General features: G+C 44.6%; 1 protein-coding gene across 3 annotated transcripts in view; it reads left to right on the top strand.

Moving 5' to 3' along the window:
* The window catches only part of LOC309713878 (calponin-3-like), a 24,678-nt gene extending 8,265 nt beyond the window's left edge, over positions 1–16,413 (top strand). For all 3 annotated transcript variants that reach the window (XM_082545800.1, XM_082545801.1, XM_082545802.1), the window contains 6 exons: positions 8,790–8,911; positions 12,854–12,920; positions 13,024–13,161; positions 13,256–13,372; positions 13,558–13,704; positions 14,685–16,413. In XM_082545800.1, the coding sequence (XP_082401926.1) occupies positions 8,790–8,911; positions 12,854–12,920; positions 13,024–13,161; positions 13,256–13,372; positions 13,558–13,704; positions 14,685–15,017 (924 nt within the window). In that variant the 3' untranslated portion in view covers positions 15,018–16,413. The remainder of the gene's footprint in view (positions 1–8,789; positions 8,912–12,853; positions 12,921–13,023; positions 13,162–13,255; positions 13,373–13,557; positions 13,705–14,684) is intronic.

Raw genomic sequence — 16,413 nt, 5'->3', positions numbered from 1 at the left:
CAGACTGCAAGAGAAACGTTTTCCCATGAGCTTATTTTAATCAATATTTCGATCACCACAGTCATCTGGCTGCAGATTGAAGACACTTTTTCCCACCTGGAAGTTCCATCCGTGTTTCCCGTCTACAGCTGATAAAAACGCGACGTGGCAAAGCCAGCGTGCCAGTTTCATCCGAGGATGAACTTTAGGCTCTGTGGTGATGTCGCTGCAGACGCTTCCCTACAAGCACACAACCTATGTGTGTCAGTCTTAACATGAACAAACAATTAGTCCTTGTGACCTAAATCAGTCTCCTCAGAACTTAAGCTCAGCATCTGGAGATGCAGGTGAGCATGTGAAGCTCCATCAGACTGTTTCTGATGATGGACATTATGAAAGCAGCTGCTGGTTAGCTTTGACTGTTGGTTAGCTGCTAATGCTGTTTGAGTCACATTCATGGTACAGACTGTAACCGAGTCACATGGCTCTGTGCCAAAACACAGGACATACAACAGCAGCCATAGAAACCGTAGACTTGTACACTGCAGCTAGTCTCACGTCTGTCTGACACTCGGCGAGCATCAACTTCTGTTTGGACGGTGGACAGCTTTCTGATTTTGTGTGTTAACCTTCAGTGTAAGAAAAACGCCTCCTGGGATATCACCTGGTATACAGCTGTCACTGCTCAGCACAAACCTCAGTATCAGAGCTTCAGCAAAGGAAATGCATCAGTCAGCTTTTGTTGCTCTTCACCATGAAACAAAGAAACACAGAGTGAACATGAAGCAACTGGTTTAACGTGAGAGGAAGAAGCGTCTGTTGGTCAGTAACTCAAAAATGGGAGGCACAAATAAATGTGCCAGAGTGTCCGTCAGCATACCGAACCAGCAGTGTGGATACAGTCCAGTCACACAAGTCCTGCACTGTAGTGACGTATCAGCAACAAGTGTGTGTGCACAGCTTTTAGCTGTCGCAGGTCCTCCTCCCAGAGCCTGTTTCTCTTTGTCATATCAGTGTGACCAACAACTGCCACATTACCACCTACTTAAATGATCAATTCCATCCTAATACAGAGCTGCAGCCAATACAAGGCCACCGGTGCTGCGCCGGAACGTTCCAGGTGAACTTCCAGGATTTGCTTCCTGTGAAGGATAGTAAATGATTACCTGGATCACAACACAGCAATGGGACGAATGCACTCAGCCCGACTGCCCTCCTGTTCATCCAGGCGTGTGCTGACGTTAGCATTGGCAGTATCAAAGAAGCATCTGTGAAACAGGCCAGGAATCTGTGCAGGTTTTATATTAGTAAAAATTTCCCAGAGCCCAAAAATGTCTAAATATTTAAAGGGTTTTCCATCATCACAGTGGAAACGGGGAAACACTAGTGTACTTTACACAGTGTGTTTGTACAGAGGGAACGTCATATCGAAGCTCTGTGAGTTTGTTGGCTCACACACTTTTCTATGTGTGTTTCATATAGACATGAATGGAGGAGAGGCTTTCTGTGTGTTACCGTTTCCTTTTTGATGACATGCTGAGAGGAATCACCACGGTTCCTTTGTGTGCTCGCATGAAAAACACGTGGAAGCTCCTGATGCCGTACGCTGCCTCAGTGGTTCCCCCTAATTTTACAAGAATATTCAACATCACTGTCAATACATTTTTCCAAAAATGTCTCTGTGTGCAAAGTGGGTTTAAAAACCTCAAACTGTGGGATACAGTGTGTCCATGATTTGGGGAACAAACTGTGGCAGGATCCGTGTTTGTGCCAAGGTCGGTATCACCGACACAATGTGTTCCTCCTGCGTCAGTGGCTGGACACGGGATCCAGTTTACTGCATTATAGAGAGTTAGACGGGGAAGTAGTGATGTTTTAGTTTTGTGAACGGTGAGTGTCGTTACATCGCCATTCTGTGGAAGCCAACAGCAACAAAAGAAGTATCCATAACTCCAAATTTCGAGTCATTTGCTCTGTCAATCAGTAATCCACGTGGAACGCGCACTCAAAACCGGGTCGCAACAACTTGGCGCTTTCGAGAGTACGTTTGCTGATAGTAACGCTAATAATTCAGCTAATAACACAAGGATTTCATCATTTGTGAAGCCAAGCTGAAAATAATCAGCAATTTGTGCATTCATGACTGTAATCCTGGTAGCTTAGCTGTAGCATTTGTAGCTGAGGGCTTCAGTTTCCGGGTAACAAGGAAATGACGCCATTCACGTAGATTACTGACTAACTCGAAATTTTGAGAAAATAACTCAAAATTTGGAGTTATGTGGATGCTTCTTTTTTTTTTTTAGTGGTGGAAACGGGCCTCCATACCATTCAGTTTGAGGGTTACAACAGAAAATTATATATTTATTGTTCTCACGTGGTGTTGGACGGGACTATTTTAACAAACGAAGGACATTTTGCCCGATAATTACTTTTATCCTCCTGTAACTGTACAAAGTGCTAACATCTCCAAAGTTTCAGGAGTAGTTAGTCGTTATAAGAAGTGTTTGTGAACTAAAAATCAAGAATGTGGGATCCTGTTTGTCCGTGATTTGGAGAGCCCAGTGCTGCTCCCCACGCAGGGGAAACTCCTTCTGTCGGCACGACAGCTGCTCTTCTAGTCTTTGGCTTGGAAGCATCTTTGACGATGCTTCAACCTCTGCTTTGCTTTTGTGTCCATTATACTAGCAGTGTTTTCTTATAAAAACCATACTGCGCCCCCCCTGCAATGGCTCTGTGCCCGCCACTTTGGGAACCACTGCACTACATCATGATTACTCTGAAAGCAGCATCGTGCACTGCTTGAAAGTAACACTCTCTCTGAAAGTTGAAGCACAGATAAAGCCTTGATCAGAGACGGGAGAATGAAGCATGTCCGACGGCAGGCCGGGCGTCCGACGGCAGGCCGGGCGTCCGACGGCAGGCCGGGCGTCCGACGGCAGGCCGGGCGTCCGACGGCAGGCCGGGCGTCCGACGGCAGCACATCCTAAAAACCTGTTTAAAATGGGAGAGCACCCATTTTAAACAGGTTTTTAGGATGCTGTCATATTGCCGTGTGCTCTGATAATGGTGTCGATGTAAGAACTGGATATGATTCCCTACCAAAGTTCTGGATTTTGAGTCACGTTGGTGTGAAGCCATGTTCCTTCTGAACATGTAAATATGACTTTTGTTCCCTTGTGTCAACAAAAGCAGAGCAGCAAATGGCTTCCATTGCGTAACGTGCGATCAGGAGTCCACGCTCTTATCCTGTCAGCATACATCACATTCCTGAGATTCTTCAATGCCTCGATCCAGCCGTCCGCCCGCTACTTTTCACTCGGCTCAGTTGGCAGATCGTGTTATTCCGGTCTGTTCAGTAGACGTGCTGCATAATTCATGTCGAGTACATCTCCTGAGTGTCATTGTTAGCCTGGGCTCTGATTGATCCGCTATGGAAATCTTATTTATTACGATATGTTTGATTTTATCGAGGTTTTTATACCAGATGGCCTAACATGTCCTGTTTAGCTGGGCTCAGGAGTACACTAGCTTAGAGCCCCCTGTTGGTCTTTACCTGCTGCACATGCAGCATTAGTACAGTAGCCAATGTTGCACTGGTGCTGCAGGGTTTGAATCGTATCCAACAGCCTGCAAATTGTTAATGTAACTAGTAAAGGTTATTATGGAGTTCCACAGGGTTCTGTCTACATCATACATGCTTCTCTTAGGCAGTGTCATTAGCAAGTATAGCACGTGTTCTCACTGCAGTGCAGATGACACCCAGCTCTATCCATAAGGATGACATTGATGAATATGGCAGGGATGTTTTACAGACTTGTCAACAGTTGCAGTGAGGTTTCTTTGTTGCTTTTGTGCTGAAATACCAGAATAATAGTTTGATTATATGAGTATCAGACTCGGGTTTAGTCTGTTGCCCCAGCAGTTCTGCATGCAGAATGGAGCAGCCAGTTACATAAAAGTACAATTTTCTTCATTGTGACCAAAGAATTTTACGCTGGTCATAAAACGAAAGCAAGCATTCGACAGTTTCCAGTATTGTACCATTTATTTCACTGGTTTTCTATTACAGTGTAACGTTGTTTCCTGTTGTGTGCTCAGCACGAGTGCTGGACTGAAACCTGCTGTTTGATATCATCATGTGGAGACAGATTCCAGTGTGTTTTGAAAAAAACAAACCTGATAGTGGGCTGACAGACCAAAATAACACACACGCATGTATGTAAAAATGCATTGTTTGAAAATGAAAACTAAATATTGAGTGAAATGTCACTATGAGCATGTATTTGATGGGGAACATGAGCTGCAGTGTCTGTGACTGGAACGTGTTCGGTTTGTTGGGTTTCAAAGATAATGTTTGAACATTTGACCAACATGTTTCACACGATGGACACATTGTTGCATGTTTCCTCAGGCTGCTGGAGGGAAGTGCTGTGATCAGAGCTGTGAAATCCTAACATGATCGTTTAACACTGCAGTGTGTTGGTGTGATGAGTCAGACTGGTCTGGTTACTCAAACTGGAGTTCCTCTGTGCTGCTTTACTCTTTGTTCAGTAAAAATGTGAGACGGTAGTGACTGACAGCCTTGAAGCAGCTGTGCCTGAAACTAAAGCTGTGACACAATCTGAGGAGTTTGAAGCCCTGCAAGGTTTGAAACGTCAGTTCCACTGTGGAACCAGTTCAGAGTACATACGTGCACTGGTTTCACTGGTCGTGTTTCCAAATACATGCTGTTTGGTACTGATGACAGAAAAAACCAAACTGTCAACGGTGGGGAATCCTGGTCAGAATCAGACGGAGTCTGTTTGACTGGTTTTCTTGTGGCTTTTATCAGGAACTGGGAGAGGAGGCCGGACTGGTGGTCGGATAAAACGAGGTATCTGCAGAACTGTGATATTTTTATTTCTTTATTCTTATTGGCTTGTTCATTGTATTTATTGTAATAGTGGTGCTTAAAGTGTGTGTGTGTGTGTGTGTGTGTGTGTGTGTGTGTGTGTGTGTGTGTGTGTGTGTTTGGAAGAGAAACAGGTCAAAGCATTTCTGTATAAGTGGATTAAAATGGATGACCATGCTTCTTAATTCAGATCAAACTGAGGTTATTGTACTCGGCCCTGAAAAGCCTAGAAATATGGTATCTAACCAGATTCTTACTCTGGATGGCATTACCTTGGCCTCCAGTAACACTGTGAGGAACCTTGGAGTCATTTTTGACCAGGACATGTCCTTCAACGCACATATTAAACAAATATGTAAGACTGCGTTCTTCCATTTGTGCAACATCTCTAAAGTTAGAAATATCCTGTCTCAGAGTGACGCTGAAAAACTAGTTCATGCATTTATTACTTCCAGGCTGGACGACTGTAATTCATTATTATCAGGAAGTCCTAAAAACTCCCTGAAAAGCCTTCAGCTGATCCAAAATGCTGCAGCAAGAGTCCTGACAGGGACTAGAAAGAGAGCAGATTTCTCCTGTTTTGGCTTCCTGTTAAATCCAGAATTCAAAATCCTGCTCCTCACATACAAGGTCTTAAATAATCAGGCCCATCTTATCTTAATGACCTTGTAGTACCATATCACCCTATTAGAGCACTTGGCTCTCGCTCTGCAGGCCTACTTGTTGTTCCTAGAGTATTTAAAAGTAGAATGGGAGGCAGAGCCTTCAGTTTTCAGGCCCCTCTTCTGTGGAACCAGCTTCCAGTTTAGATTCAGGAGACAGACACTATCTCTACTTTCAAGATTAGGCTTCAAACTTTCCTTTTTGCTAAAGCATATAGTTAGGGCTGGACCAGGTGACCCTGAATCCTCCCTTAGTTATGCTGCAATAGACGTAGGCTGCCGGGGATTCCCATGATGCATTGAGTTTTTCCTTTCCAGTCACCTTTCTCACTCACTATGTGTTAACAGACCTCTCTGCACTGAATCATATCTGTTATTAACCTCTGTCTCTCTTCCACAGCATGTCTTTATCCTGTCTTCCTTCTCTCACCCCAACCAATCACAGCAGATGGCCCCGCCCCTCCCTGAGCCTGGTTCTGCCGGAGGTTTCTTCCTGTTAAAAGGGAGTTTTTCCTTCCCACTGTCACCAAAGTGCTGCTCATAGGGGGTCATATGATTGTTGGGTTTTTCTCTGTATGTGTTATTGTAGGGTCGACCTTACAATAAAAATTGCCTTGAGGTGACTGTTGTTGTGATTTGGCGCTATATAAATAAAATTGAATTGAATTGAATCATGATCTAACTGAAGACTGATGAAGCATATTCAAACCTGCCTCAGTGTTCGTGTGTAGAAATTCTAGGTTACAATAAGACAGAAAAGAAGAAAAGTTTGGGCTTTAAAATCTGAAGAGCTCAAGAAGATTTGGATTTCTGCTCAGCCTCTAACACGGGGAGAGTGCATCTTCAGATCTGAGGGTGCTCGTCGTCTCTCCAAGCTTCTTACTCCCAGCGTTAGCTCAGACTAGGTTATATTTCAGGTGATTATTATTTTGGGATTATTACTGTCTGCATTTGTTTTTGCTTTGCTAGTTTTCTTTAATAAAATATCCTTCATTAAAGAAGTCTAAACTTTTGACATTTTCGGCTTTTTAAGGGCAAAAATCTGAGTACTACTCCTCAGTAGTATAAATAACTTTTAAACTGCTGCAGTAACATGTAACAGACCCTTGAGACCTGCTGTCCAGGCCGCTAAATTTAAGCCCTTTTTGTTAGAGCTGGTAGTTTTTCTCTGCCAGTATAAAAAGCATCTGTTTGACCAAACTGAAAGTGCAGTCGTTCAGAAATGGAACCATTTTGGAACAACTGCAGGTTCCAAGATCGTGAGTTCTAACAGTTGTATGCAAGGACAAGTTCTTCGAATGCTCCCCTCTTTGCCAAGGTCGAGAGGAAGACTCAAACTGCCTTCCTCGGATTGGAGAAGGTCGGTTAGGATGTTCGGGAACAACCTGGGATCCCCCAAGTCTCTGGCATGATGTGGGACAGCAGCTTCTCTGAGTGCCAACTAAAAACTAAAACCTGCTCCTAAGTAGATGCTCTCAAGCTCGACTGAAATTTGGAGTTTTGAGGGAAACTTTTGGGGGATTTTTTTTAAAAACGTGTAATATAGCTAAACATGACAGCACTGATTAAAGAAAGGCCCCACAGATATAATCAGCCCTTATTCAGTGGACAGTTGGCCATAAAGCAGCTGTGTCCATCCAAGTCTGGGAGAGATCTTTCTTTGCATGTTTGTGCATGAGCTCTGTGCTTTTCCTGCTTCATCACAGAAGTTCAAAGAAACAGTTTTGTTATCGCGTTCTGAACTTTGTCCCGTTTTTCATGGTTTTCTGTTTTAGTAACTGAACTGGGAGCCAGCCAGTTGTGTTACCACACAACACAAACACAACAGCTTGGCTGCCTGAGTGAATGTGTTAAAATAAATATGTGGAAATGGATGTTTTTAAACGATATCAACAGTAGTTTTGGAGCAGCAAAAAGAAGTTGTTTTTCTGGATAATACATTTACAATATGATGAAACTTCCTACAAAAACAAACACTCAGAGATATTATCAGATAAAAGTCCTCCATTGTTCCTCCGTATGCTTCAGAAAAGCAGAGTCCCTGTGCTTTGGATGGGTTGTGGTCCATCTGTCCTCTGTAGCACAGGATTACCTGGTGAGATGGATTCAGTGGAGAGTGAGGCTTCCACATGTGTTTGGGGCATGAGCTGATCCCAGCAGGAGTGTTTGTTTAGTCCACATGATAGAATAGAACAAACCACAGTGATCAGCAAGGGCGCTCTATGTCCTGTTGATTCTGGAGACTTTGTGAACCACTTTAATCTGTCAGCAGTTCTTTACCAGCTGAACGGGTAACTGGATGTGTTACTTGGCATCTTAAAAACCCCAAAGCAGTAATAATTAGAAGCAAAATGCCAGTGCCTGTTCTAAATCAAACCGATAAGAAGAAAAGCCCTGCTGGCTGCTCTCCGTTACCTCCCTGACCTCTTTCTAGGAACGCCCTGTTTCAGTCTTTTACTGTGATTGATGGAGAGCCTAAGAGAAAACGACGGTTCAGGGTTAACATGTAAAAACCTTTGATGGAAAGTGTACCATGTGACAGCCCACCATTTAAAGGACAGCACAGAGAGACTCTTGGACCTCAGCAGAAGATAGTTTAAGACCACCAAGCACCTGTAAACCACAATTCTATTATTCATGACTGCAGTGTTAGTGTGTCCCTCGTGGTCTGAAAGTTACTGAGAAAAGGTTTTAAAAAAGCTGTTTCTGCTGCAAGTGGCCAAACCTCATCATTTAAGAGTGCCCAGACCCTACAGTACCCTCTGAGGCTGACCTTTGACCCTACACTACCCTCTGAGGGTGACCTTTGACCCTACAGGACCCTCTGAGGCTGACCTTTGACCCTACACTACCCTCTGAGGGTGACCTTTGACCCTACAGGACCCTCTGAGGCTGACCTTTGACCCTACAGTACCCTGTGTGGCTGACCTTTGACCCTACACTACCCTCTGAGGGTGACCTTTGACCCTACAGGACCCTCTGAGGCTGACCTTTGACCCTACAGTACCCTGTGTGGCTGACCTTTGACCCTACAGTACCCTGTGAGGGTGAAATATTTATTTAGTTCTGTATAACCAAAGAATACACGTTATACATTGGTGAGGCTTTGGTCAGATGAAACACGACTGATGATTTTTGAAAGCTCCGATGTCTGTAGATGGTAAAGGCTCAGCATGGTCTGCTGGGCACTGGTGCTAGCAGCTGTGCTATCACAGACTCATGTGGTCATATTATTATTTGTGTTTTAATCTCTCCAGATTGCTCAAAAATATGACCCACAGAAAGAGGAGGAGCTCCGTTTCTGGATTGAAGAGGTGACCGGAATGTCTATTGGAGAGAATTTCCAGAAAGGCTTGAAGGATGGGGTCATCCTCTGCGAGTAAGTTCTGTTTGCTCTTGTGTTACTGCCATTGTTGGGCCTCTTGATCTTTGTAATGGAGACAAAAGCAAATTCCATGTAACATTAAGTATGTTTTCTAATCGATTGAATTCAGTTTGTCACCAAACCAAGGCTCTGTTTATTGTAACACCCACATCTTTGTGGTGCGTCGGCCGGTCATGCACCCTCAGTTTCTCTAACCTGTGGACACTGAGTGGACGATCATAGTTTTTACTGCCGTTTTCATGATGTTCCTGCACAGAAGCTCAGAGACATGCAGACAAACAGGACAGATGTCGGAACAGTTTTGAAAACTGGAGAGTTTGTTGCAAAAACCCACTCTCCAAAGTCGGCATCATCAGATCCTCTTTATTTGGCCAAATCTGTGTCCACAAACATGGACTCTGACTCTGGGTCACTTTGATCTATGCATGCAAACAAAAAGTAAGAGAAAACAAGTTACACAAAGTCTAACAAACTATACAAACTGAGCACAATAGTAGCCCAATGCACATATGAATGCTATAACAGCTTATTTCACAGTGTTCATCAGAGTGACAGCCTGAGGGAAGAAAACCTAGACGGCGGTCTGAAGGCAGCAGTTTGAACAGGATGGGAGGAGTCTGCAGGCAGCTGACGATCCTCTCTGCAGACCTGATTGTCTGTTGCAGTTTTCGGGGCTGAACTGAACCAGACAGTAATTGATGTGCATGGGACAGAAGGTGTAGAAGGTGACCTCCTGTGGCAGCTTGAACTTCCTGAGTTGCTGCAGGAAGTCCTCACGCATAGACTGTGTCTGGGCCTGCTTCCTACACAGTCTATGTGTGAGGAACACTTCAGATTGCAGATTGGAACTCCTCAGATGAAAACGGGCACAGGGGAAACAACCCAGAGCTTCCCCCCAGCTCCTCCAGTTGCAACAGAGGAAGTTTTGTTGTCTGTCTTTGGCTTCACCAAAGCTACCACGGCCATATCCCACATGCCAAAGCAACGGAGGAATGTGCTTCTTTTGACAGCAACACACAAGGAACCAGCAGTCAGTGATGGGGAATAAAGGATGCGTGAAAGCAAGAAGCAATCCTGGACTACAATAGGCACAAATATTGCTTGGATAACTTAGAGGGTGTTGGCACCTCGAGTTGTAGAAGGAAAACTAACTGATGGCTCTTTTCTCCAATCTCTTGGATGTCTTGGGATATGATGTCTTTGTCCCGCCGGAAACATCTTCACTGAAGTGGGGGAGTCCTCTACATACCTACAGTCAAAGGAGCTTGCAAAGAAAAGCGTCTGGACTTCTTTAAGTTGCTTGAAGACGTTTCACCTCTCATCTGAGAAGCTTCTTCAGTTCTAAGGTCAAATGGTGGAGAGTCCCAGATATAAACCTAGTGGGAGTTTCCCCCCACAGAGGGACAAAAGGACCCCTGATGATCCTCTAATCGCCTGAGCCAAGGTGTGAAACTGGGTGTGGGTCCCAATCAGCCAGAGTTTCGGGTGAGTTCATTGTGAAACCTGGCCGCACCTTATCATGCGAATTCCTGAGGTCAGATGGCCCAGGATGTGAGTGGGCGTTAAGGCGTCTGGGAAGGATCTCAAAACTGGATTATAGATGACAGAGAGTTGGTGTCGTAAGCCCCGCCTCTGTTCAAAGATGGTCGCTCACAGTGGACATAGATGCTTCTTTCACTCCTCTTCCAAACCATCTGTCCTCTCTGTCCAAAATGTGAACATTGGCATCCTCGAAAGAGTGTCCTTTATCCTTAAGATGCAGATGGACTGCTGAGTCTTGTCCTGTGGAGGTGGCTCTTCTGTGTTGTGCCATGCGCTTGTGAAGTGGCTGTTTGGTCTCTCCAATGTAGAGGTCTGAGCATTCCTCGCTGCACTGTACAGCAAACACCACATTGTTAAGTTTGTGTTTTGGCGTTTTGTCTTTCGGGTGAACCAGTTTTTGTCTGAGCGTGTTGCTGGGTCTGAAATACACTGGGATGTCATGCTTGGAGAAAACTCTCCTGAGTTTCTCTGATACACCGGCTACATAGGGGATGACAATGTTGTTGCGTCTGTCCTTCTTATCCTCCCTCGCTGGTGTCTGGTCTTCTTTTCTGTGCCTCTTTGCTGACTTTAAGAACGCCCATTTAGGATAGCCGCATGTTTTGAGTGTTTCCTTTACATGTGTGTGTTCCTTCTTTTTTCCTTCAGGCTTAGAGGGAACATGTTCTGCCCGGTGGTGTAGGGTCCTAATTACTCCAAGTTTGTGCTCCAGGTTTCACAATGAACTCACCCGAAACCCTGGCTGATTGGGACCCACACCCAGTTTCGCACCTCGGCTCAGGCGATTAGAGGATCATCAGGGGGTCCTTTTGTCCCTCTGTGGGGGGAAACTCCCACTAGGTTTATATCTGGGACTCTCCACCATTTGACCTTAGAACTGAAGAAGCTTCTCGGATGAGAGGTGAAACATCTTCAAGTAACTTAAAGAAGTCCAGACGCTTTTCTTTGCAAGCTCCTTTGACTACGATGACCTGGATGACTAATGTGTGTCCTGGGAGAGCTGGGGCACATGCTGGTGACCTCAACAACTGCAAGACACCCTTCTCCTAATTCTCAGCCACTTCTGCCATTGATCTCAAGATACAGTAGTCTGAACCAGAGTGTTCAGACTACCCCACACCCCCTAACCCACCCCACCAACGAAATGACAAGAAGGTGCAAAAGGCGCACCTCCAGGATTGGAACAGCAGCCCCTTGCACCAGGTGTAGAAAGTGTGCCTACAAAAACCACTCTACTGTGGTTAGTACATCTTGCTGCTAATGAGGATGCACACAGAAGCACACACTGGAATATGAATCTTGATCATTTTATTGGTCATCTCAGTGGTTATTTGGTCATTAAATTGCCTTTGTGGCCACTAACACACCATTTGTGATTTACTTTTTGGCCATTCACTGATACTCATTGATACTTTTAATTATTGCTACACATCTAACCTCCACCATGGTTAGAAAATAAATCAGTTTGCATGTATTATTTAGAAAAAAATGGGGATTTTATGCTTTTATCCCTATTTAAATCATTAAAATTATGTGATCTAACTGGTATTTAAAGGGTTAAAATTCTGAATTTGAATGAAATTTAGATTTTCATGAGCAGCACTGATGCTAATCTTAAAAAATCAAGTCAGAAAAAGTGGAATTTTTTCTTAATATATATGAATTTTATAGCATTTTGTAAACGTAAACAGGGGGTGTCCATTTTTGGCCACAAACAAGCTGAGAGGGAGTTTTTATGTTTTTGCTCTCCCTGCACAAAAACAACAATGCATTATAATCAATGTTGATGTGAATCAATTACATGCCCCAGACTCTACTATTAACAATACAAGAAATTTCAGTAGCAATGTAATTATATAAAATTGTGAGGTTGTCTTCCAGCTGGTGCAGTGGACAAACAAACTGGTGTTTAAAGGGTTAAAAATGTAAAAAGTAATAATTATTTTAGATTTATGAAAAGAACTGAAGTTAGTTAAAAGCTTTATGCAGAAAAAATGGCAAAAAACCATAAAAATAATAAAAACTACAGACCTACTTTTGGCCACCAACAAACTGAATGGGTCGTAACCCCAGAGGGTTCAGTGATGGTCAGGTTACTGCCACCTTAAAGGGCGTGGTCATATTTAAGGTCGTGACGCGATGTCAGTAGCACTGCTGTTTACCTGTACATTATGTCTGTGGGGTGGTTATGAATATTCTCTAATGGTTTGAACTTGATTTTGAAGAAATTCACATTTCAGGTGAATTTTGGTTTGATGGTACTTTGAGCGTTATAAAACAGGAAGTTATGTGAGTGATGCAATGTCCTCTCAAATGAAGGAAATGTGTCTGAACTGCATGATATCCGCTGCAGCAGTGGGACTAATGTGATGTTTTCTTCCCTGCGTCTCACAGACTGATTAATAAGCTGCAGCCTGGTTCAGTGAAGAAAATCAACCTTTCACAGCTCAACTGGCACAAGGTGAGCGCGACCCACAAACACTGCAGAGCTGCAGCTGAAGCACGTCACTCGTCTTATTAGTGCTCCGTCTCTTATCACTCTGTTTCCCTGATGCTCTCTGCAGCTGGAAAACCTCGGGAATTTCATAAAAGCTATCCTGGCCTACGGCCTGAAGCCCAATGACATCTTTGAGGCCAATGACCTGTTTGAAAACGGAAACATGACTCAAGTCCAGACAACACTACTCGCACTGGCTAGCATGGTGAGTGCACGCACAGCACAGAGGACGAGTGCGTCTTTCTTCTGTTATAGAACACAAAGCGCCATCAGTCTGACGAGCGTGTGTTATCTGACAGGCTAAGACTAAAGGCATTGACACAAAGATCGATATCGGAGTGAAATATGCAGACAAACAAGCTCGACACTTCGATGATGAGAAGATCAAGGCTGGCCAGTGTGTCATCGGACTGCAGGTAAATGAAGTGTGACTGTCACATGACCTGAGATGTGTCATCATTAGATTTAAACCATTTCAGTGTCTTTTGATGGAGCAGAGAAACACTCCCTGTTTAACCTGATACGTTTAAATGCCAACAGTTCACTGTAGAGTGAAATGAGACGAACTGTGTTTGCTGAGCTCGTGTCTCTGGTTTCTCAGATGGGAACAAACAAGTGTGCGAGTCAGGCTGGAATGACTGCGTATGGAACGAGACGACATCTGTACGATCCAAAGACTCACACTGACAAACCTTATGACCAGACTACCATCAGCCTGCAGATGGGCACCAACAAAGGAGCCAGCCAGGTGAAACCCAGTCTTTACTCTCTACCATGTGTCGTGCTGTGACAGAAGTATTGGCCCACTCCCTGATCATTATCATGGTCTTTTGTTTCGCATATTGTCCACACTTGGTGTGTTTAGACAAAGATAACCTGAAGATTTCATTTCTTAAAGGAAAAGCTTTGATTTCACTCGCTACACCAGGCCAGTCCTGAAGTTTTCAAAAAGCAACACGAGAAAAGCTCAGTGAAATCAGTCTGCATTTGGGTAACAAAGCCGTTTGGGCCTCGTTCAAACCACAAATGGAGGAGACCTGGAGCAGCCCTCCCAGGAGTGGCCGACCTCCCAACATTACTCCAACAGTGTCTCGACAACATGTGAGACACTTGAGTGGAACGTGAGCCCCACATCTATACGACTTTTCACATGCTGAGTGACAGTGAGGTGTGCGGCTCAGATTCATAAATAAATGAGTTTAGCTTTTTTGGTCAACACCTGAAGAAGGAAACAGCCACTGTGGGTTTAAGACTGTCTCTTCCTCATTAACGTCTCAAAGGAGCGTCGTGCATTGAAGACCCTATCAGAAATCAGCACTGGCATCAAGCACAGAGCAGTTTGATTATGAAAGCCAGGTGATTTGATTGTGGGACTCTTGTTAGCTTTTGCTGCGTCCCTGCTAAATAGCTTAAATAAAATATCCTGCACTGTATAAAAAGTCTGACGTGTCTTCAGGAGGACGGCTGCTTAACCCGACCTGCTATTCTGTTCATCAGAGGTTAGCATGGTTGGCATCAGGACAAAACACAGTCTGAAAAATGCAATTACATACAATGAATCTTAATTAGCCAAGCCATCATTTTAAAAAGTCACCTTTGTCTAATAATCAAACGAGTTTGATCTGAAACGTGTGCCCAGTGAAGCTCTGCGTTATTGCTCAGTGATCACTTTGAGTCCTCTCTGTGTAAATGTGTTTGTCGTGCTGATGTGCGCCATGTTTCCTGTAGGCGGGCATGCCGGCCCCCGGTACTCGCAGAGACATCTTTGATCAGAAAGTGGCCGTGCAGCCGCTGGACAACACCACCATCTCTCTGCAGATGGGCACCAACAAGGTGGCGTCTCAGAAAGGAATGAGCGTGTACGGGCTGGGCCGCCAGGTTTACGACCCCAAGTACTGCGCCCCCCCCACCGAGCCGGTCGTCCACACTAACGGCAGCCAAGGCACCGGCACCAACGGTTCCGACATCAGCGACAGTGACTATCAGGCTGAATTCCACGAGGACGAGTACCACGCCGGCTACCACCACGACTACCATTACAACGATCAGAACATCTGCTAGTCGGGCTCTCCACCTGTTAGCAGATGTGTTTTATCACTACAACAGAGCAAGTCTTTTGCTATCGCTAGTCTTTTTATTCTCTGTTATCTGAAACGTTGCTTTGTATTTCATCTTCACCTAGACTTTGATCTCAGCTCCAAAGTTTGTAAGACGTAGCATAGAATCACCACACGCACACAGTGGCAGATGCTGTTTTTAAGCTAATAGCCTCTTTTATAAAAGAAATGATGGCACACTGATGTAGAGATGCTGCTGCCGATGAATCCGATGAATCCCGCTCTTTGCATTCCTTAATGCTGCTGATCCATTCGTCGGCTCCAAGAGCACGTACCTCGTTTGGCGTTCATGCTAATGGCTAGACCGGAGTAGTCCTGAATTTCCAGCCTCCCTTTGCTCTTTGTTGTTCTGTGCCCTCTTGTTTGGCTGAGCTGTATTTATGTGCAGTGTCCCAAAGTAAAGCAGTCTGCTGTTCACAATGAAAACGACATGTTATAAATAAAGTTTTAAATCTTTAATGTTAAACCTGGACCACGCACTAATCCCAGCCTATAACATGCTTCTACTGCTAACCTGGAAATCAGGTCACGTCTGTGGAAAGAGGCTCCGAGCGTGTCAGCCTCCAATCAGCGCTCGCTCTGATTGGAGGCTGACATCAGCGCTCGTAGTTGGGGAACAGACTGTAACCACTCCCCCACACAGGTACGGTGCTAACAGGCGTCGTCTGTGACAAGAGTGTGTGACCCCAAATGTAATCATCTGTAGATCCTAATAGGAGATATTCAGAGTACCTGAATCGTATGATGGCAACAATGGACCTGTGCACGGTACTTTAACAATCAAAGCACTATTTGTATTCAGAGCCTGAATCACACACACACTCATACAGATGCTTTATTCTGTGCTGAAGTACTTTCCACCTCACGTGCATACACAGTCATCAGAGGCAATTTGGGCTTCGCCAAATTGCCCAAGAACATGTTGCATTTACGTGGGAGAAGCCAGGAATTCAACCAACAACCTCCCGATTGGTAGCACCGGCTCCCTAGCAGCAGCTGTTCCTAGCAAGGACTAAAGTACCCTCCTCTTCAGGTCCGGGTTTCATCCTATTCCCCCTGTGGCTGCTTTCTTTCACCGCACAGACACGTGTGCTAGGTTGAAGGAATAATGTGGTGTCCCTGCTGGAATGACCGATCCAGGCTTTCCAGCCTCCCTGAACTCAAAGATGTGTGTAGCTAGTCGATGTAGTGTGCAGTAGACGCTGTTAAACAGTACAGGAATGTTACTCTATTACTACTTTTTATCTGGGGAGTATATCATGTCTACATTTATGTAACAATGTAGCGTTGCAAACATGAAAGGAAGAAGTGAAAATAAACCCTGTAAATTCCAACAATGA

The sequence above is a fragment of the Aulonocara stuartgranti genome (genome assembly GCF_965226115.1).
Source record: "Aulonocara stuartgranti genome assembly, chromosome: 9".
In the NCBI taxonomy this organism is placed as follows: Eukaryota; Metazoa; Chordata; class Actinopteri; order Cichliformes; family Cichlidae; genus Aulonocara; species Aulonocara stuartgranti.
The sequence above is the reverse complement of the archived record's forward strand: the minus strand, read 5'-3'. Positions and strand labels throughout refer to the sequence as shown.